Source organism: Agelaius phoeniceus, chromosome 10, assembly GCF_051311805.1.
Source record: "Agelaius phoeniceus isolate bAgePho1 chromosome 10, bAgePho1.hap1, whole genome shotgun sequence".
NCBI classification, from domain to species: Eukaryota; Metazoa; Chordata; class Aves; order Passeriformes; family Icteridae; genus Agelaius; species Agelaius phoeniceus.
The window spans coordinates 22,996,736-23,017,860 of NC_135274.1; the positions used below are offsets into that span (position 1 = coordinate 22,996,736).

Below are 21,125 nucleotides of genomic sequence, written 5' to 3' on the forward strand. Positions count from 1 at the left end.
CATGGTCCTCCCCTGGATCTGCTCCAACAGATCAATTTGTTTCATATGGTCGGGATTACCACATAGGGGTGGCCACAGTATTCCAGTACTAATAATTCCACCATTACTAGAGTATCAAACAGAAGCCCTCGGTAGGGATCTCAGCCATCTCCGTCCCTTTAGACTGATTATAATGGTCTCAAACCGCTCGTTTCTGATTATTCTGAGTGGGGGCACACGAGGCAGACAAAGGAGTTTTGTGTGTACAGTCATACGCGGCTCACACGGCTTTGGGGATATTTTAGGGACACTTTAGGGACACACATTTCCCCCAGTGTTGGTGTAACTCGCACCGCCGCACCCAAGCGGCTCTCAGGCACCCGCGGCCGCCTCAGCGGCCCAAGATGGCGGCGAGGCGTGTGGGCTGTGGGGAGGCGCCCCCTGGCGGCCGATGAGCGCCGCCTCCCCAGCGCCCTGGGCCCGCCCGCCGGAGGAGGCGTGGCCAGCGCGCGCGAGTGGGCGGGAGCGGGAAGCGCAGCCGGCACGCGGTTCGGGGGAGGGGCTGGAAGGCTACGCCCGCCCCCCCCCCGCGGTATCGCCGCGGGCCAATCAGCGGCGGCGGAAGTGGAGGGGCGGGGCCGGACCGTGCGCGCGCTGCCCGCGCCGCCCCTTCCCGCCGGCCGCCGCAGTGGTGTCGGGCGCGAGTGCGCCGCGCCCGCCGCTCCCGCCCCGGTCCCCCGGCACCGCCGCGACCCCCGGCACCCCCCGATCCTCCTCACAAGGTAACAGGGGCCGCGGGGACGGGAAGGGAGGGGGGGCGAAGCAGGCCCGGGGGCGGGAGGCCGGGGGCCCGCGGCACGTGGCGGGTCCCGCCCGCCGCGCACGTGTGCGGGGCGGGGGAGCCCGGCCCGCGCTCCCCGCGGTGCGTGGTTGGGTCCGTGTCCGTCCCCCTCTCCCCCTCCGAGCGCCGGGACTCCGAGCCGACCCTCTCTCGTTGTCGCGCAGCCCCCCCCCGCCGCCAGCCCTCCCCCTCTCACCGCCATGGCCGACGAGCTCGACTTCACCACGGGCGATGCCGGCGCCTCCTCCACCTACCCCATGCAGTGCTCGGCGCTGCGCAAGAACGGCTTCGTGGTGCTCAAGGGGCGCCCCTGCAAGATCGTGGAGATGTCCACCTCCAAGACCGGCAAGCACGGCCACGCCAAGGTGAGCGCTGCCGGCCCGGCTGTCGCCCAGCCCGCAGTGTGCGCTCCTGCGGATCCCGGCTGGCCCACAGGGGAGGGTGTAGCATTTCATTTGGCTCCGTGTCCCGCCTTTGCCTTTCTCGCACGGTGTCTCATCACTCCAGAGCAGGCTCAAGGGGTTTCAGTCCTGTAAAGCAGAAAGGATTGAGGGCGGGGGGTTGTTTTTTTTCTCCCAACTTTAACTCGTTAACGCTTTTTTAAAAAAAAGTCTTAACGCTCATAGGGACACAATCAGTTTCTGTAGTGGGGGTAGAGTAAGTTCTGGAAGGGGGGCTGATGAAATCACTAGGGCGTGGTTGGGTTGTGCTGCCGCTACCCACCAGAGCACTTCTGTGTCTGCCCGTGCCGGCAGACTTTTACAATTGCGGTGTTAGAGCAGGAGTGCCCGTGCTGCGTTACATAATCCAGAGCTCGGCGGACACGCGTTACTCTGAGGGCCTGCTCTGGCCCTGTTCTGCCGCTTTTGCCTCGCAGCTTCTTTCTTTATTCCAGCACTGGGAGAGGAGCGCCCGTGTCCCAGCAGGGACGTTCTCAGCCGCTGTCTGGGGCTGCAGCCCTGCTGCCCAAGCAGTTGGCTCGTGCAGCTGTCCAGAGCTTGGAGCAAGGCTGAAATCACCATTCATTCATTCATTCATTCAGCCACACTTTGGGGTGGGTGTATCAGAGTTTAGAGACAGATCTGTTACAAGCACAGAGAGATTCGTAAGTTTCCACAACCTTGTGCAATACGTGCAGGGGAAGTAGAGTATTTGGGTTTGTCCACGCTCTTCCTAGTTTTTTCTTTTATCCTTTCTCTTTTTTTATGGCTTGTTTTAATAGATGGTTCCAAATTTCTTAAATACAGAAACAGCTGTTAGAGGGAAAGGACGTGAAAAGAACTGGTTAAACTGGTCATCTAAGCTCTAGCTGCAGCAAGCAGTGCAGCTGGCATAAAGGGAGGTGGGAGCTGCTATGATCTCTGTGCATGACCACCTATTTTCCCCTTAACTGCCTGTTTCTTAGAACAGCTAGATCTTAAAATAAACATGTTCTTAACCACTGTGAACTCTTAACTTGCTGCTTTAAATCTACAGAAGGCAGTGGAAGATAACAGTGGCTGGTCTTGCTCTCATGTAGTGTGCTGTGGAAGGGAGTGAGAGGCCCCCTCTCCATGTGAGGGATGTTTTCATACCACAAGCAGAGGGTTGAGGCACAATCTGGGATTGCACATGATCTCATAGGAAACTGAGTAGAACCAGCAGCACTGATGGCAATAACATCTTGCTTCTCTAGGACCAGCAGTAACTGAAGCGTTTTTTCTACTCTTACAGGTCCATTTGGTTGGTATTGATATCTTCACTGGTAAAAAATATGAAGATATTTGCCCATCAACTCATAACATGGATGTCCCAAATATCAAGAGGAATGATTACCAGGTGAGTTAAGAGTCATACAAGGCTTTATACTCTTAGTACCACACACAAACTCTCTTCATCCCCAAATTAGCCTCTCAGTAAAGTGCTGTTGTCAAAATTAATGGGACTTGCCTGTCTAGACATGACATAGCTGAACTCATAGCATTTACTGACTTGCTAAAACTGTCAAAACTCACTGATGGAGAGAGAGCTCCTTAGTGTATAAACAACCTCAGGTCAGAGTAGCAGTCTCTAAGCATGACAGGTAATAGACGTAATTCATACCATGCTTTTTCTAGCTATTGTTATAAGACCACTTCTGGATTCTTTGTGGTACTGGCATCCTTTAGAATATGGAGACTTTCCCTGCTGCAAGTTAATATTAGTTAAAAGAGAACCAAGATGTCCTGTAACTAAATATGAATCTAAGCATAAATTGTCATTTATAGTTTCACTATTACATGTGGTAGATGAATCCCCAAGACAGTCCTAAATGGCATCGGATGTGAATTTTAACTTGCTAAAGTTCTCTGCTCCTTGTGTGGAAAGTGGCTTTAGGTGGTATCAAATAGTTTTGAAGTTCCTGAACTCTGCACTGAAATACATGTATGAAAGGGGCAACTTCTGTAATGCCTTCTGTGGTTGGTGAGCTGTTAAAAGCACAGTTCAGTTGAGTTGTAAAATGTTTGCTATCTTCTCATTTCTTTGGGAATAGTTCTGGTCAGGAGCTGACACATCCCCATAATCTGGAAAGCTGCAATTGCTTGACAAAGGCCAAGTTCAGTGTTCTAGCAAACATTCTTTAGTGTCTTCAGGACAGCTGATGCTGTTGAAATAAAGTGTGACCAGCCTGTCTTAGGGCTCAGACCTTCCAAGAAATTCTTAGTGTTATCTTGGTGGTCTTTGTCTATTGTTCTGGGATTCTAATTCTTTGGATTTACATGTTCCAAATTCCCCAACCTGTTCTGTCAAAATAGCCATTCCCCTTAGCCCAGGCTTTTGGTTAGGCTGAAAACAGCATTATAAAAGGGGTCCAGGGTTTGGTGGATGTTCCCTAATTTATTAGTGTTTATTGTAAATGACAGTATCTCACTGTAGAGATGCAGGTAGAGAAGTGTATAGTTGCACTATTGTGTGTTTTGTACACTTTATACAAGCAGTGCTGTTGAGTGAATACCATTCCAGTTATTGTTTCTAATTCAGTGATAAAGAAAGCTGAACCACTGACCTGGAAGCAGTACATTTCCTAAATCACACAGATAGGATTTCTAGTGTCTCACCTACTAGGAAGTAACCAGCAGAATTCTCTTGGTTCTTGATAGCAGAATGCCTTTTGCTACAGTTGCCCGAACTCTCAGCCCCCTGAACTTCTGTTAAAAATGGATTTAAATAAGGTTTTTAACTGTTACAGAGTACTAAAGAATTATTGTAACAGGTAGAGTTCACTGCCTTCTGCTTACATTAAGCTACTTACTACCTGCTGGTGAGTGCTGATGTTAAACTTGTGAAAATGAACTTCTCTTTGCAGCTGATAGGCATTCAGGATGGGTATCTCTCCCTGCTGACAGAAAGTGGTGAAGTTCGTGAGGATCTAAAGTTGCCAGAAGGGGATCTTGGCAAAGAAATAGAAGGAAAATTCAATGCCAATGAAGATGTGCAGGTAAGTAGGGAGGGCAGACAAGAACAGTTATGGTTAATCCCACTTAATGATACAACAAAGAAGTCTTACTCTGATATTGACTGCTTGTATCTTTTTGTGAAGGGTGGGCTTGAGGGGTGGGAATTGGTCCTTTGAGATGTAGGAGAACATTTGGCCTGGAGCACTCAAAGGAGATGGGATAGATAATAAAATATGAAAGTTTGTAACTTCTAGAAGCACTTGCTGTATGTAGGCTGGAGCTCACCTATGTGTCTTCTCTTCCAGATATCTGTCATAAGTGCAATGAATGAAGAATGTGCTGTAGCCATAAAGCCTTGCAAGTAAAGAAGATCGCCAGGCTCGGGCACCTGCTCAGGTCTGGACAAACCACAGATCTATAAATTTGGTCCTTATTGTCACCAAAGCTCTGGCCTTCACAAGCAACCTCATTTCCTTTTTGAATTGTTAAAAAGCAGTGCTGGATTCTGGATTAGTGTTGCAGGCTAACTGGCAGTTTTCAAAATCACTGAGATTTTAATTCCTTAATTGTAACTATTTTAACATTCCTGTGGGTTTCAGCTATGGATCTAAGAAACCAATCAGGTGTTACTAGTGGATATATTTTTATTTGCTTGAGCAAAACAGTGTTTGTCTGTATGAACAGACAAAATACAGTATTCAGGGGCTTTTAGATAAGCTGGTAGGTATCTAGGATTATAAAGTGACCTAGAGCACAAATAGTATTTTTCTTGACATCTTTAGGTAGAACTGACAATAAAAGTAGCTTTTTTTTTTTTTTCCTTTTTTTAAAGCTTAAGTACTTTGTGGATTGGGACTCTTGCAGAACTGTAGGTGCCAATCACAACTTTTAGACCAAGAAACTCAAGTGATCAGAAATGCCAGCTGGCTTGACCAAGCCCCAGTGGCCATGTGCAACTAAACTGTATTACCTCTGTTTTCTTCTTTGCCAACTTGTTGGCTTATTGTAACGATAAAATGGTTTAAAAAAAAAGCCTACCTGTGGTTTAGGCAGGCCTTTGGAATATTGAGTGGATAAGACATAGATAGGTCAAGGGGACACAAAGGTGAGAATGGATGTTAAAGCTATAGACTTTCACTCGAGGCCTTTGTCAGACTTGAAAAATAAAATAGAAAAATGCAGTTCAATTGCTTTCCTTTATTATATTTATCTTAAACTATAAAAGGGTGACAAAATCCATGGGAATCTGTTGCAGTGCTTCCAGCTTTAGGTTTTAACCTTCAGGTTCAGACCATATTTTTGTAGCACAGGGACCACACATTTTTCAGAAAGTGGGACAAACTGTAGCATTGAGCCTAAACTAAATGCATGTGATTCTTTTTTTTTTTTTTAATAAAACTATTGTATTTTCAAAACATAAACTTGATAGACGATACCGAACAACCATGGCTTCACTATAAAAGTAAATAACTTGCTACCTAGTTAGGGAAGCTGGCTCCTGTCCTGGGGAGTTCTGAGTCATAGCAACATGCATGCATGCCTCTGACTATTTAGTAGCTTAACAAGGCTTCACAGCAATAGTTATGGAAGGATAATTAGCCTGCTCCTCTCTGAGGTGTTCAGCTTGAATTCTAAAACTTGGTGACTCTTTATGAGTGGGGGAAACTTCCTTAGTCCCTGGCTCAGGCCTCTCTTCACAGCTGATAAATTGTTTCATGAACTTGCCTTAATGCTCAGTGGCTGATGGAGGATGACACAGAAGCTGCCCCGGACAGCACGCACAACTCACACTACTGGCAGCCAGGGTTGGACTCCATGCTGCTCTTAACTGCTTCAGATGTTTTCAGCTTCATAGTTTGTACTCTCTAGTCCCCAAAGGGCTCATGGCAACTGTCCTGAGCTGCCTTTGGCCACCCTGGGGCAGGGCTTAGCAAACCTTGGAGGTGTAATGCAGGTGGCAGAAGCATGCATTGTCCACAGGCTTCCCACAGCAGTACCAGTGAAGGTAAAGACAGCAATAAATACACTCTGGTAATAAAGCACAGCTACCTGGGACACCTGGCAGAGGTAGGACCTGCCACACACTCTCACCTAGCACAAAACATGTTGCAGGTGAGCTCTATAAATAGCACCTTGACTGAAATGGCAAAGCCGCTTTTGAAAGAAGCTCTAGATTGAAATGCGTTCAGAATAGTTCTGAAGTGGAGGAGGAATAGTTCAGGCCAGTCTGCACTGTGCTCCTGTCTGCCTCTCCATCAAGCTGGTACCTGGAAGTCAGGCTTTGTTGGCTTTGGGGGTGACTGTAACCATTGCTGGCGATGCTGGCAGCGAGCTGAGCTGTGTGGTGTCACATGGGAGGTCACAGGTTGCTATGTCAAACTAATGCAAGTTCACCACATTACAAATACTTCCAATATGCTTGAAAACTACAAGACTTGAATTTGTCCTTGCTCTGGTAATGCTATTTTCAGGTTCCTGTCTGTCCTCTAAAACCTTGTTGGAAGACAGGTTCTTGATGTCACTGGCCCACAATCTGAGCAGTTACTCGGACTGAGCTCTCTGAGACCAGGGCTGGCTTAAGCCCTGCTCCTGCAAGTGCAGTCCTGGCCTGACTGGAGTTTTCAGGTACTACAGCAATCTGAAGAGAGAGGTTTCATGACCTCCAGCTTGCTGGAAGAGCCCTCCTGGGGACTTCCAGATGTCCATCTATTGCAACCTTCAGTTCTGCAAGATTTAAATGATTAAGTACTTCATTATAGGTTTGTTCTTATATACTTAGTTGTCTTTGTGAAGCACTTCAGACACCATGGAAGTGCAGAGCATCATGCATGAAGTTTCCCATAGGTACATAAGCATGTCTTAAAACATAATCTCCAAGTTTCAGTAAGGTTAAAAGTTGCTTCTAAATAAAAACATGTATTTGAAGCATTTTTTTTTTTCCAAAGTAAGACGCTTCAGTTTCCTGTCAGAATCGTTGCAACAAACTTTGTGATCAGTAGTCCATAGAGGTGTATTTTTAATATCCATAACCAAGTGCTTAGGGAAGTTCTCCTTTCATAGCTTTACTTTAAAACAGATCTTACTGGTGTATCTGTTCTGTATTACTGTCTTAACACTTAAATTGTGTCAAAACCATAAACTTATAGCTGATGGCAATTGCTTAGAGTAAAGCCTGTGAACACAGGGAGGTGGTGAGAGGTATTTCCACTCCAAATAATGCTTTTTTTATGGCTCCTGTTCATTGAGTTTCTCTTACTACTTCACACAATTGGAAAGACTGCAGTGTTTCCTGCCTCAAGTGTTGGCAAATAATACTTTGAGAATTCAGTAGATCCTTCTAATTTTTGCTTATAATGGTGGTTTTTCAACTGGGCTCTTGCTGGTTGAGCCATGTTCTCAGGGCTGTTTTTTTTTAAGCTGAAGTTCATTGTTTCTCTTGCAGGTTTTTCTAATCTGAAGTGTACCCAGAAAACGGTGCACGGTCTGTAGTTTCACAATACAGATAATTTTACATAGTCTGTAAAGAAGTCAAGTTTGTTGACAGTTCTAACTCTTATGGTTACTGCAGGTCAGTCTCACAGAATTCAAAATTCAATAAATCCCACTATTTTTTTTTTTTTTTGGTTGAGTAATTAGAACGTAGTTTGTTACAGTAGAACTAAACTTCAGGCTATAAAGAGACCTTGTTGAGGATATTTCGAGTATCCACGGGAATGTCACTGAAGGTGTGGATCTGGAGCGATCACAGCTCGGCTGGAGGTGGGCGGAGGCTCTCCAGCACCTGCACCGTGGCCCTGCAGTATTTGGCATCCGAGAGTGACTTGGTTTGTTGAACTCCAAGGAAATGTTTGCTGTGCTTTGCTGTATCGCAGACCCCTTTGTCCTGTGCTGTGTGTTGTAAGCGAACCTGGCTGCTGCTGCTCCCGGGGCCTCTCACTGCTCCTGGGGCAAACCCGGCCCTGCAGCCGCGAGATCCGGGCGTGGCGGCAGCTCCGGTGTCTGTTCGGGAAGCTCTGTTACTGTTCTCAACACCATGGAAACGATCAGGGGAAAGATTTGTACGTGTGTGTGTGTTTTGCTCCAGAAATAATAAAGGTGTCAGTGCTGTGGGGACATGGTGCTCGTTACAGTCACGGGAGCGCGGTGGGGCTGCCAGGGGGCTTCGCGGCCACTTCCAGGGGCGGGGGCCGGGCGGTTGCGGTTCGTGCGGGAGGAGGAGGAGGGCGTGGGGCCGCGTCCCCTCCCGCGGGAGTAACACAAGGAAATTCCACACGGGATTAAATTCCACATGGGATTCCCTTCGCCGGGGCCGCCATCTTCCCGGGAGCGCCGGCGCTTCCCGGCGTGCCCCGCGCGTCGCCCGGCGCGCTGACGTCACTGCCGCGGGTATAAAAGCGCTGCGTGGCCCAGCGCACTTCCTTTCTGCAGCAGCGGCGCGGCGGGAGCGCTATGGCGCCGGTGAGAGCGGGAGGGAGGCGGCGGCGGCGGCGGCGGGGCCGGCTGGGGAACCGCGGGGCGGATGAGGAAGGGGCGGCTGCCCGGTGCGAGCGGGGCTTTCCCGGGAGGGTTTCGTGTGGGAGGCGGCCGCGTCGGGCCGCGCCGGGCCGGCTGCAGTGAACCGCGCTGGCCGGGAGGTGGCGCTCCCGCCGCCATGTGGGTCCCTCCTTGGGTCGGGAAGTTTGTTAATGGTGAGAAATTCTTTAATGTTCCAGCAAAAGGACCGAAAGTCCAAAAAGTCAACCTGGAAGTTTTGCCTTGACCTGACCCATCCTGTGGAAGATGGAATCTTTGATTCCGGGAATTTTGTAAGTCGTGGTTTCGCTCATACTTGTGACGCATAGTTTAATAATAACCTTAGTGCAGTAACTGAGTAACAGTTGAAAAGCTACATTCTAAATGACTGAAATCATAAACTGTTCTCTAAAAAACTGCCATTAAAAAAAAAAGATTTTATAGCATGTTTCATACCTGTCCATTAATAGAACTGTTTTAAATTAATTTCTGGCTGAGCACGGGGGGATTTTTTTTATAATTACGTGTTGTAAAATATTTTTGTGTTGTAAATACTTCTGTCAGGACATAAGTAAATGGTGGTTTTTAATGTTGCTTCCTGACTAGGGTCCCTTCCCTAGTTCATACCTAGGGTGCCATTCCCTAGTGTTCTATGTCTTTAATGTTGAAACAGGAGCAGTTCCTAAAGGAGAAGGTTAAGGTCAATGGGAAAACTGGAAACTTGGGCAACACCGTTCACATTGAACGTCTGAAGAACAAGATCACAGTAACGTCAGAGAAGCAGTTTTCTAAAAGGTTGGCATGGGTTTCATTCTGCTCTGTTTGTGGGGTTTGAACTGTGGGATGTTGGGTGTAAAACTAGAGTAATTTAGCTTGGAATGGGTCCTTACAATCAGCAAGTCCAGCCATAAACCTTACACTGCTAAATCCACCACTAATCCATGTCCCATAAATACACATTAATATTCAGCTCTTGCCTGCAAAATGAATTCCAATTAGTGCACTTCTGATACTTGGAGAGGTGTTAGCTCTAACTGTCATGGCACTTGTAAATATTAGTGAAACGTGTAATTGAAACAGATTTATTATATCAGATATTTAAAAATCTCATTTTGAAACTCAAGGCTTGATTGCTAATTAATGTTGACTCTAAGCATATTAATAGAGATACTTTATATAGGTCCTTGGCAGTGTATCCGTGTAAGATGGACCTTTAAAATAACACTGAATTAATATAGTGGGTGGCTGTTTGATTATTTAATCGGTTATATTATAACAGATGTGTGCTTCATGTGGGTTGCTGCAAACAAACCCTTCAGGCCTGGAACTGTTGAGTTTGTTAGGACAAACAAGAGCTGAGTGCACTGATGGGAGGTACAAATCCTCCCCTTTGTTTGCTGATACAGGTGCAGCAGAATCTGTTATGTTAGACCAAGGTTTAGAACCAGTTACCAGTGCTGTCTAGTTATTGGCATTTTGCTGGTATTAGTTCATTCAGCTATTTATTATTCATTATGTCAAATGAATGATAAATTCCTGCATATCTGTAGTGAAAATAGGCTTTTATTGCCTGCTACATGTGAAATTTTCCTGTTTCTGGGTATAATCACTGTGGTACTGCCCTGCTCAAGACATTGTCTGGGATGGCATGCAGACAGCAACAGGGGGTGTCCAGTGAGAAGCTTCTAAGGTGAAATTGCTGCTTTCAGGTACCTGAAATACCTGACCAAGAAGTACCTGAAGAAGAACAACCTGCGGGACTGGCTGCGCGTGGTGGCGTCCGACAAGGAGACGTACGAGCTGCGCTACTTCCAGATCAGCCAGGACGAGGAGGGCTCCGAGTCCGAGGAGTGACCCAGCCTGGCCTCAGGCTCGCTGCAGAGTACAAAAGACTACAACATCTATTTATAAGAACACTTTTAACTTATTGGTGAATAAAGGTTTTGTACCCTGTTGGACAGAGCATGGTTGGTTTGCTGGTATTTTTCTGGAGGTCTGATTAGAAAACAGCACGGGAATTGTTTGGTTTGCAGTTTTCCTCTCACTGCCAGGAATCAGCTGTTCAGTTGGCACCAGTGAAAGTCCCAGTAATAAAAAACTGAGCCCTTTGCCCAGTACATGTCTAGGACAGTTAAATCAATTTTTAATCATATTGGTACAAATAGTTCTAGAGCTTGTGACTAAAAGTACCTCCTCCTGTGAATTTATGTGAAGGTAATGGTATAAAAATACTTAATACAACTTTACTTCTATTTTTTTTAGTTCAAAAATAAGCTTGCAATGGTAAATATTTTTTTTCTGTGTGATTTACCTCATTCCCTAATTGATTGTGGTATTCCTGTGTGTAACCACAAGTCAAACTGAAGATAAACAAAGATTTGATAGTTTTATATTTGATGGATAAGTAAAGAGGTGGAGACAAACCCGATCATCAGCAACCAGCTAAAACATCTTAAAAAAAGGACCGAGATATTTTTCAACATTGACAGTGCCTGAATCCTATAAAATCTCTGCAGATGTTTTTATGGTGTATTTTACAGTTCTTGCATTTGGGTTCTGGGATTATTTCTTTAAAACAGGTCTTTCTCTACTACAAGTGGGGTGTTACTGAAATAATTCAAAAACTATGAACTAGTTCTTCATATATTGCCAAGAGAGATTTGTGTTTTCATTATGAAAAAAGTATTGGTGAGACTGCACTTGCAGTAGCTGGCATGTAGATGCATCTTAGTGCCATGTAGTCTTCTCTGTATGATTAATCAGAATATTTACTCAGGTTCCAGTGTGCTGGTGAACTCTGGAATAAGTAATGCCATATTCACTATCATAAACCAGGGATCCTTCTAGACTCTGATACTGAACTTTGTGCTTGGACAAGTCTGGTAGTTGAGGCTGAAGTGTGCTCAATAAATTGTTTGATCTCCCGATTATTTTTTTTTTAATTATATCAGCATTGTTTTTTGCTGGAAAACCTCTGAGAGAGTTTTTAGAGACTTGACAAAGCACAGAACAATGCGTTACAGTCAAATGATACTCAGCTTTTGTTACCTAAATCTAAATGAGAATTACAGAAGGAGAAATGAATTTTGTCTACAGGCTTTTGGGTATCATTTGTCATTTTCCAATGTGTTGGAGCAGCTGTTCTTGGAGCAGGGAGAGGAGAAGCAGCAGCAGTGGAGTAACAGCTACTTGTGCCATGTCTGCCTCACTGGTGCTCATTTTGCTGCTTCAGAGGTAGCAAAAGGAAGGGAGCAGTGTGTGTAACTGGCTGTAAGAGAGGCTGTGTTGGACTTTGTATGCTTCAGTGGAAATAAAACAGCACAAGTCCTGCCCCAGTCTGGGGCACTGGGTACTCCTGCCTTGGAATTTCCCTTTGGAGGAAAACCAGGCAGTGGTGGAGCAACAATTCAGGGTGGTTTTCTTTTTCTGAAAATCCCAAAGATTACAAATGCTGTTACAAACTTTTACAGCTGTCACAAATGCTGTTACAAAACATTTACAAGACCAGTAATTGATGCTGTGTTGAACAAGCCCCGTTTTTCATGGTAAAGCTGCAAGTATTTCTAAAACTCACCTGTTTCCTTTGCAAAGGGCCTGACTTTACAGTTCCATTTCAAAACCCAGCCCCACCTGGTGTTTCAGAGCTGTGCTTTTATGTGCCAACATACCCTTTACACCACACTGACACAACAAACCTGTTGGGATTAAAGGGAACAAGCACCAACAAAAATCGGAGCTAATGGGATCACTCTGCCTTGTTATCCTTCCTTTCAAAGCAGGCTGCCAGCCACGTGTGTGGTTGTACAGCCTAGCAGACACAGATTGTCACCAGCCAGAGGAAAACAAGGCCTGGGATTGCAAGAAAAAGCAATTTATTTCAGAGCTGGGTTTGGAGGAAAACCACCAAAGTGCTCCTGCAGGTTTGTGTTACTCCCTGAGTTTAACTGCAGTGAGGATGGAGGGAAGGAATTCATTTTCCCAATGCTTGAAAATGTTAAACTTTGAAAAAGCAAAATTCTGATAACAACTGTGGATCTAGAGTACTTAATAAATAGAGTAAAATTTTCCTTTAGATCCAGCCAGGCATTTTTCTTTTGTCCTTCTGTTGCTGCCCAGGCTCCACTGGGCATAGCCAGAGCTTCCCCTCCTGAGTGTGGGTGCTTTTACAGCATTTCTGCAGGTAGGACTTTTATCAGGTCATGGTGCATGTATGTGTTAGCATAGAAACCACAAAAGAGGGTTTTAAATGTAAATGGAGCTTTTACAATATTATTGTTAAATAATTATTATTTTATTAGAAAATATATTATTATATTTTATAATATATTTAAAAATACAATATATTTTTATTATTATAAAATAATATTGTTATAAACTAATTTATTATTTTATTATTATAAAAAATGTTTAATGGGGAAAATAGCTGGAGTCTACAGATGAGACTCCAAGCAACACCTGAGAAAAATGGTGATTCTTCCATAATATGTTTTTGCAGCTGAAGTGGCCAGGTGTGATGCAGGTGGCAGGCAGGAAACAAAGCCTGTTATTGTTCCAATGTAAATTTATGCAAATTACCCAGATTCGAGTTGAAGCAAGGTTTTTTAAAAGCCAGAGGTCAGTGTTTCTGTGATTTTAGACAGGCAGTAACTCAGCCAGGTATCTGCTTTGCCAGTTGTTTCTTTCCACCAGAGTCTGCTGTAAAGTCACCAGTTTTGTTCACATTTGTTTTGAAAGTTAAAAGATCCCAAACAGATTGACTGTTGGAATTTTCCGTGTTTAGTGCTGGACAAGAGCCCAGAAAAGCCCTGCTCATGTGAGGGCTGGGCTCTCCTCAGAGCAGCAGGAATGTGCTCCTGTGCCAGCCACGGGATGAAGCTGTTGGGACAAATAATGCACCCACAGCAGGGAGACTGCTGCACAGGTGACACAGCTGCACAGGTGACAGAGCTGCACAGGTGAGACAGCTGCACAGGTGACAGCAGCTGCACAGGTGACACAGCTGCACAGGTGACAGAGCTGCACAGGTGACACAGCTGCTGCCACGTTTGGCAGCCACAGAAATGCCCCAGGCCCAGATGATGCTTGGGCTGTTTTAGAATTTTCAGAAGGGATAAACACAAAATCCAGCAGGAGTGAGTGCTCCAGGAGCTCCACTTTGTCTCCACCCAGCTGAGAGACCTGGTCCATCAAGCCAGAGGTTTAATTTGGGAAGAGGGATGATCATTGCATGTCAAATCTTAACTTCTTTTTGCCAGGGTTGGGATTAAATGCATGAGATGGTGTTTCTTGTTGGGACTCAGATGTTTATTAATTCTAATCTATGTCACAGTCTCACAAACTGGGAGTTGTACAGCACTTCACTCCCAACAAACCAAAAATGGAGCCCCATTTCTCTCTGCAAGGCCTTTTAAGGGTAAACTGTCCAATTAAGAAATGACACCTGAATTATTTTTACTTTTAACCCAATAACCAACCATCCATGGTCCCACAATGGGGACTTTTTATCCAATTACACAAAACCACCCAAACCCATGGACAAGAAGGTGAAGAAGAAGATGAAGAAGAAGAAGAAGGAGGAGAAGAAGGAGAAGGTGGAGAAGAAGGTGAAGAAGGACCAGCCTCCGCCCTAAAACCTCCATCTTGCTTTATACATTACTATATTCTAAACCCTTAAACTCTTAAGTTTTCCACCCTGTGATGTTACACATTTCTATTCAAACTCCATGCCCACAATCCCAGTTCTATCATTCCATTTTGGAAGCTTCTCCACAGCCTCAGGTCAATGCAGTGTTCTCTTGGGGGTCAGTGCCTGCCTGCACCAGAAAGTCTAAAATTCTCATTAACCAGGGTTAAAACAATTACAAAGCACCAATTGCACTGGTAGCACAGCAGATGGGCCAGGGCCAGCACCTGAGCCAGCTCAGGGCTCAGCAGGCACCATAATTCTTACAGGGCTTTAATACAGCCGAGATACTTACATAAATATATTTTATAAATATATATAAATAAAAAATCAGATATGTTCTTCCCTTTTTAATAGTTTTCCCCTTCATTTCTCAAAAAATGGTTTCGCTGCTGTCTTCCAAATAAAATCAGTTTATGAGAGACATCCCACACATGTGAAATTCTGATGTCTGTCAAATAAGAAGAAACAGATTTTAGGCAAAAGTGGCTGTTGCCAGAGCAGCAGTAGCAGCACCACATAGGCTATTTATGTGTGAGCATACAGAGATATTATTTTTCTTCACTGCCAGTCTTTTATCACTTTTGCTGCAGTAAAACTCTCACTGTCTTCCATTAAAAAAAGAGCAACAAGCCCCACAAGATTTCACCAATTTTAAGCATCACTAATAAAGTTATTTCCAATGTATCTGAATGCTTTCTGTCTGCTTGCCCTCTTGGCCAATAACCCCACCAGAAAACAGCTTCATTAAATCTCCAGAAATAGTAAGATCAGAAATAAAGAGGTAAATAATAGCAGGAAATAGCTGAAAATGTGTTGTTTACAATGCACTCAGCATGTGGCAGGTATTAAAGGAGGTGCAGACTCAACATTGTCACATAATATCAGCACAAAGTAATTAGAAACAGAGAGGCCCACGGAAAAATAAATACACAATAATAGCTTGTATGTACCCAGCAGCAGGAAATGAGGTTCAGTGGTGGAGGGATCTGATTACACCAAATATAGACAAAAATAAGGAACAATTCTTGTTTCTTTTTACAGGCAAAAAACAAAGCAAAGGCTTCTTATTGGGCAGATCAGAAGGAATCAAGTTACCTCCTCATTTTGGATGAGTATAATATTTACATATGCTCTACACAGGTATCTATTTTATTTATCTATTATTTATTGGAGTGCTCTGGGGCTGCCTCAGGTGTCCTGGTGGGGCTTGGCAGGGATTCATGTCAGCCCCATCCTATTGCAGCAACTAAATCCACCCAGTAAATCCATCCTGCTGCCTCTGGTTGCTGCCCTGCAGACACAGGAATAACTAAATTCCTGTGGGGTGTGCATTTTTGGCAGGGTGCTGGCATGAAGCCCCTTTTGGGCTTGCCTTGGCTGCTATTTGAGCCCTACCTCCTGCTGGAGCAACGCTGGCTGGGATAACTGGGACAGTAACGTGTCCCAGATTGGAGGCAGCTGGATGCTGGGAAGTCCTCATGGAGGAGATGGAGGGAGGGATTCCAAGGAGGGTTTCTGTGACCACTCTGAGCCTGGAAACTGCCCTGAGCAGCATTTAGTACCTGAATCCCTTTGGTCTGGCCATAAATAAACTCACAAAGCACTAAGGAGCCAACAGCTGGGAAAGATTTTCCATTGCTGTCCATCCATTCTGGATTTAAATGAGAAATTAAGAGAGAAATGCTTTAATAGATCAATAACTTTTTTTTTTTTTAATTATATAGCTTGAAGTATCAAGGCAGTTCCTACACCCCATCCCAGCAAGCATTAAAGCATGATTTAAGCCTCACATTTGTTATATGGTTTTTGCTGTCAGGTTGGGGGTTTAGCAGGGATTTTAAATGAGAACATGGGACAACAGAAATCTTTTTTTAGTGGACACTGTGGCTCAATCACCACACTGATGTTCCCTGCACACCATCAGGATGCTCTGGGCCTGGCCTCCAGGTGCCAAAGCCCACAACAGCATCAGCATCTTCTTAATCACTGGCACAGGGGACAGGGAGAGGACAGAAGGCACTGAAAAATAAACACAGCAAAGTGCACAAACAGCAGAATTGGAACCACATAGCTAAACCTCTTCAGTTTGATACAGCAGAGTAAAATGCTTCTGGCACCTGTGCTGCCACTGAGTTGGGCTGGAGAGACCCCAGTTATCCCCCACTTCCCATCCAGGACAGATAAGAGAGTGTTCAGCCACCCCTGTTCCCAACCTGATAACATTTCCAGCAAAACTGCATTCATCACTCTCCCTCCTTCCAGCTCATTTAGAAATTATTTACACTGCTGGCAGATAAGGGTCCTGAGATAGGGGTGGTTTTGCTGACACAACAGGCTGGGAGCTGTAAAGCCTCTGTGCTTCTGCCCCAGCAGCTGGTTCAGGGCTCTCCCCCCTGCCCCAGCCATGCTGGGACCCCTGGGGGGTAAAACCCTCCCCATGGCCCCAGCTGCAGTGGGGCACAGTGTGGGGCTGCCAGGAGAAACTTGCAGAGGCTGGGGGTGGGCAGCAAGGAGCAGCTGACTGGGGTGAGGAGCTGGAGCCCAAAGCAGGATGAATTCTCTCTCTCTCTCTCTAAATATGTAAAAACAAATATAATATAATAAATATAATATAACCATATAATAATATAATAAATAAATAATGACACATCTATATTTATATATTTATTTATATATATATAACTATAGTTATATTTTATAGTTATATTTTATAATATATAACTATATATATAAAATATAACTATTATATTTAATAGTTATATTTTATAACTATTTTTATAGTTATATTGATATTTATTATTATGTATTTCTATAATAAATATAAATTTATACATATATAAATATATAAATATATAAATATAAATATATTTTTATATATGAATATATATAAAATAGATATATAAAAATATATAAATTTATATAATAATTATAATAAAATATAACATAATAATATAATAAATATAATATAAATATGTATAATTCCCAGGGAAAGTGCCTCTCAGGGGACAGGGATCACAGCAGCAGGTGCTGACAGTGCTGCCCCCCCATCTGAGCTTGCACTGAGTACTCAAGTTCCAAACTCCATTAGGATACCTCCATAATTACACACTGCAGCCATAGAAGTGTAACTGACTATTTGGTGTCAATCCTGAGCACCAGGGACTGGGATGAGCTGGATGGCCCTTGCAGGTTAGCAGGGAGAGGAAATCTGCTTATTCTCAGTGACTTCTGACCTTCACATCCACCCTGGAAAGCTCAGGAGGGCTCTTTTCCTCTCCCCCCCAACATAATAAAGAGGAACGAAGCAACCAATGTTTTTGCAGGTGCAGAATTATCTGTTGGGAGAACAAAGTGCAGAGATTGTGACATAAAGCTGCAACTTTCCTGCTCACCTTTAGCAGGGAGCCTGTTTCCCACATCAGCCCCTAAAAAACCAAACCAAACAAAACAAAACAAAACAAAAGAACAAAAACCAAAACCAAATCAAAGCCCAGGAAACCAGAAATGTTCCAGTATATTTTGGGGATTTTGTCTGTCAGCGCCAGTGGCAGGGGTGTCTCCCTGCCCCAGCTCTGATGCTCTGTGCCAGGTGGGATTGCTGGACCCAGTGCACAAAGGGCATTATGCTGCTGTACACAAAACCTCAGGGAGGTTTTTGTTTGCAGGTCAAGAAGCTGCTGCTTCTGCTTGCCTGATTCCCCTGGGTGTTTTGTATTGCACACAGCCAAGTAAAAAGTGTTATGATTATAAAAGTGTTTATGTGTTCTGTCCTGAGCTTTGCTAAGCCCCAGAAGCAGCTGGGATGCCCAATTCCCTTTAAAACAAATGGCACTCCTGTGCCAGACCTTTCAAGATAGTTTTACAAATAGACCTTAGAGATATGAGCTCAGAAAATGAATCTTCCAGGGTGGCTCCATCCAGCACTGTTACTCAGAGATATGAGTCAGAATCAGTGCTGATATTAGGCCAGATTGGACTGACAGAGTGAACACAGGGTGCAATCAAAGTCCTTCCCAGGTTGCCCATTTTTGACAGTCTTGTTTGCAGGGAAATGCCTTGCTGAAACCCAAGGCTGCTGCAACATCATATCAGCCTTGGTATGGGCTGCAAATGGAGCAAGGTGGTGATGAACTGGTCACAAACCCCCCATGAGCTCTTGCTGAAGTGCTGGAGGGAATAATACCCAAACAATGCACTTGGAGAGCTGCACTGGGCAATCCACATGAGGCAGCAAGAACTGTTCATTCATTATTTACCCAATACCTGGGACAGCTCTGTGGTTTATTCTTTTAATTTGAAATTCGCTGCACAGGTGTTTATCTGGACTTGGAAGCAGAGGTTAAGCAATGCTGCACTGATTTTTCATAAAGCTTCCCCAGGCTGTGACAGGGAATCAGATCCATTGCTCATGTCAGGGGGTGATAGCAGGAGAGCTCACTTCCAAAATGGAAATACAGCAGCAAACTCCATCTCAGCTGCACAGGGGAAAGATCAGGGCAGAAGATCATAATTGCCCCAAATAGCTGCAGCCATGCTCTGCCCAGGACCCACTGCAGGCAGGACATGGCCCAGGACATGGCCCAGCTCCAGCCTGGGTGGGCAGCAGCAGCCAGGGGCTGATGGTCCAGGCTGGATTGTGTGAACCAGGATTATTTTGTGTTCTGTCACACAGTCTGGAAAATAATTGGAAATTCGAGTTGAGTAATTAAAAGTTCTAAAGTGAGTTCAGGATTATGGAAAAGAGCTGCTTGCCCAGCTGGTGCACAATTCAGCTGCATTCATTATCCATAAGCAATTTTACAAATTTTACATTTCCCTGGGTATTTTTCTCAATGAACTTCAAGAATCAACATGTTGGCATGCTCATGCACATCCACATCCACTTTTAGATTCCTCCTTTGGTTTTACTTCTAAGGCAGTGCATTAATGTCACCATTTAGGTACTATTTACAATATCCTGAAGACAAAAATTGAAGCTAAAATGCTTGAAGACCCTACTATCAATGCAACCACATTGTGATTCACTGCAGATGCAAAATAGCAACCAAATAGGCAAGAGAGAAGCAGAGCTGGGATGCAAATCAGCATCCACATCATGAAATGTGGGTCTGTTGGCTGTGACAGCCCTGGCTGACACAGGAAGAACCACAACTACCTCATGCCAAGCCTCTAAAAACATGGAATCATCTGGAAGAGATGAGATATAGGAAAGCTAGATCCCAAGTGACGTTGGAAACTTGTAGTCTAGATCTGAGAAATATGCTGAGAACAGGCTGAGGGGATGCTCCAAATAACTTGCTACAAAATCAATAATTTATATGAAAGTGAACACTAGCACAGCCCAGGAACAGACAGTGGATTTCCAGGAACAAGAGTTGGGGGTAATTGTTGCCAGATTAGTTCTTAATTGATTAGCCAAAATAGAAACATTCTTTAGAAACCCGTTGATTTGGGTAAAATGTTTGCCAGGTCTGGAAGATTTTCTCCCATGTCTGTTTCCATTAGCAGTTTCTCTCACTGACTGGAAATGAGTATTTTTCCTGGAATTTTAAGGACCCAGCAGAGGTGGAACTGAAGGTGACTCCTGGGAGCAAAGAGGAGCAAAGGAAAGAATTGTGACCCAGAGAGGCTGCTCTGACTGCAGCTACATCCTGGCCATCTGCTAGACTCAAACACCCAGCCAGAATAATGCTCAGGGATTTTGCTGTCCTGTCTGGCAGACTAAATGCCTTGAAAAAGCCACAGTCAGGTCACACCAGTTCTGTTTGCCACCTCTCCAGCACAGAGCTGCTGACATCCTGTGCCAGCTGCTGCCCAAAGGGGAGCACAGATGCCAGAAGATGCTTCAGCGCCTCCTGAGGCAGTTTTTGCATCCCTGCTGTTGGTTCACAGCCCCAGGACCAACAGAGTGTCCCATGACAGTGACAACAAGCAGGACAAGCAGCCCTGGCTGGTGGGCAGAGCCTGGAGGGCAGCACTCGTTGGCTTTGCAGAGGACAAATTCCTGTCTCTCCCCACCCCAAAGAGGTGCTGAGGCTTCCTCACACAGGTTCATGGTCATGCAGGGAGAGCTGTGTCCAGCAGACACCATCACTGTGTCCAGCAAACACCATCACATCCAGCTGGGATGCTTCTGGTTCCCCAAAGCCAGGTAAGATCCACCAAGAAACCTCCTTGACTTTCTTATGGGAAATAATTGAACGCCAGCTTTTGTTCGCTGTAGAGATATCAAAATATCGTAATTTCATGAAAGAGATGAAAGAAATTCTTCCCTGTGAGGGTGGTGAGGCCTAGCACAGGATGCCCAGGGAAGCTGTGGCTGCCCCATCCCTGAAATGTCCAAGGCCAGGTTGGATGGGGCTTGGAGCAGCCTGAGATGGTGGAAGGTCTCCCTGCCCATGGCAAGATGATCTTCAAGGTCTCTTCCAACCCAAACCCCTCTAGGATTCTATGATTTTACTCTCATGCCTCTCTCCTTTGATCCTGAATCAGAAGAACCAGGACAAATGAAAGTTGATCACCAAACAGAGGAAATTTCTCAATGACTCCCTTCAAGGTCTCTGCTGGCACAATTTAGATGGATGCATCAACATGTACAAACTAAAATGCACTGTGAATTAAGAAACATTGCCCTGATGAGGGAATATTTGCTGTAATTTGTTTTGCAGGCACTTAGCAAAAACAGAATAAG

General features: G+C 44.8%; 2 protein-coding genes across 3 annotated transcripts; both read left to right on the forward strand.

The window, feature by feature from the left end:
* Positions 1-602: 602 nt before the first annotated feature.
* EIF5A2 (eukaryotic translation initiation factor 5A2) lies at positions 603-8,349 on the forward strand. 2 transcript variants are annotated; one of them, XM_054639147.2, is made up of 6 exons: positions 603-761; positions 985-1,185; positions 2,534-2,638; positions 4,146-4,277; positions 4,542-4,632; positions 7,679-8,349. In XM_054639147.2, the coding sequence occupies exons 2-5, from the start codon at positions 1,021-1,023 to the stop codon at positions 4,599-4,601; spliced, it is 462 nt and encodes a 153-aa protein (XP_054495122.1). In that variant the 5' UTR covers positions 603-761; positions 985-1,020; the 3' UTR covers positions 4,602-4,632; positions 7,679-8,349. The 2 variants fall into 2 exon arrangements, with proteins under 2 accessions (XP_054495122.1, XP_077040267.1); XM_077184152.1 differs by having other exon boundaries at positions 4,542-8,349.
* Positions 8,350-8,591: 242 nt separating this feature from the next.
* On the forward strand, positions 8,592-10,711 carry RPL22L1 (ribosomal protein L22 like 1). The gene is made up of 4 exons (XM_054639478.2): positions 8,592-8,694; positions 8,949-9,041; positions 9,422-9,543; positions 10,458-10,711. The coding sequence occupies exons 1-4, from the start codon at positions 8,686-8,688 to the stop codon at positions 10,600-10,602; spliced, it is 369 nt and encodes a 122-aa protein (XP_054495453.1). The 5' UTR covers positions 8,592-8,685; the 3' UTR covers positions 10,603-10,711.
* The last annotated feature ends 10,414 nt before the right edge of the window (positions 10,712-21,125 follow it).

What these genes read in the sequence shown, in the direction of transcription:
- RPL22L1 (XM_054639478.2), top strand. An exon ending in TCTTTGATTCCGGGAATTTT is followed by an intron (nt 9,042 to 9,421) that starts GTAAGTCGTGGT and finishes ATGTTGAAACAG; the next exon opens with GAGCAGTTCCTAAAGGAGAA. An exon ending in GAGAAGCAGTTTTCTAAAAG is followed by an intron (nt 9,544 to 10,457) that starts GTTGGCATGGGT and finishes TGCTGCTTTCAG; the next exon opens with GTACCTGAAATACCTGACCA.
- EIF5A2 (XM_077184152.1), top strand. Translation starts at nt 1,021, where the DNA reads ATGGCCGACGAGCTCGACTTCACCACGGGCGATGCCGGCGCCTCCTCC. An exon ending in TCAAGAGGAATGATTACCAG is followed by an intron (nt 2,639 to 4,145) that starts GTGAGTTAAGAG and finishes TTCTCTTTGCAG; the next exon opens with CTGATAGGCATTCAGGATGG. An exon ending in ATGCCAATGAAGATGTGCAG is followed by an intron (nt 4,278 to 4,541) that starts GTAAGTAGGGAG and finishes CTTCTCTTCCAG; the next exon opens with ATATCTGTCATAAGTGCAAT.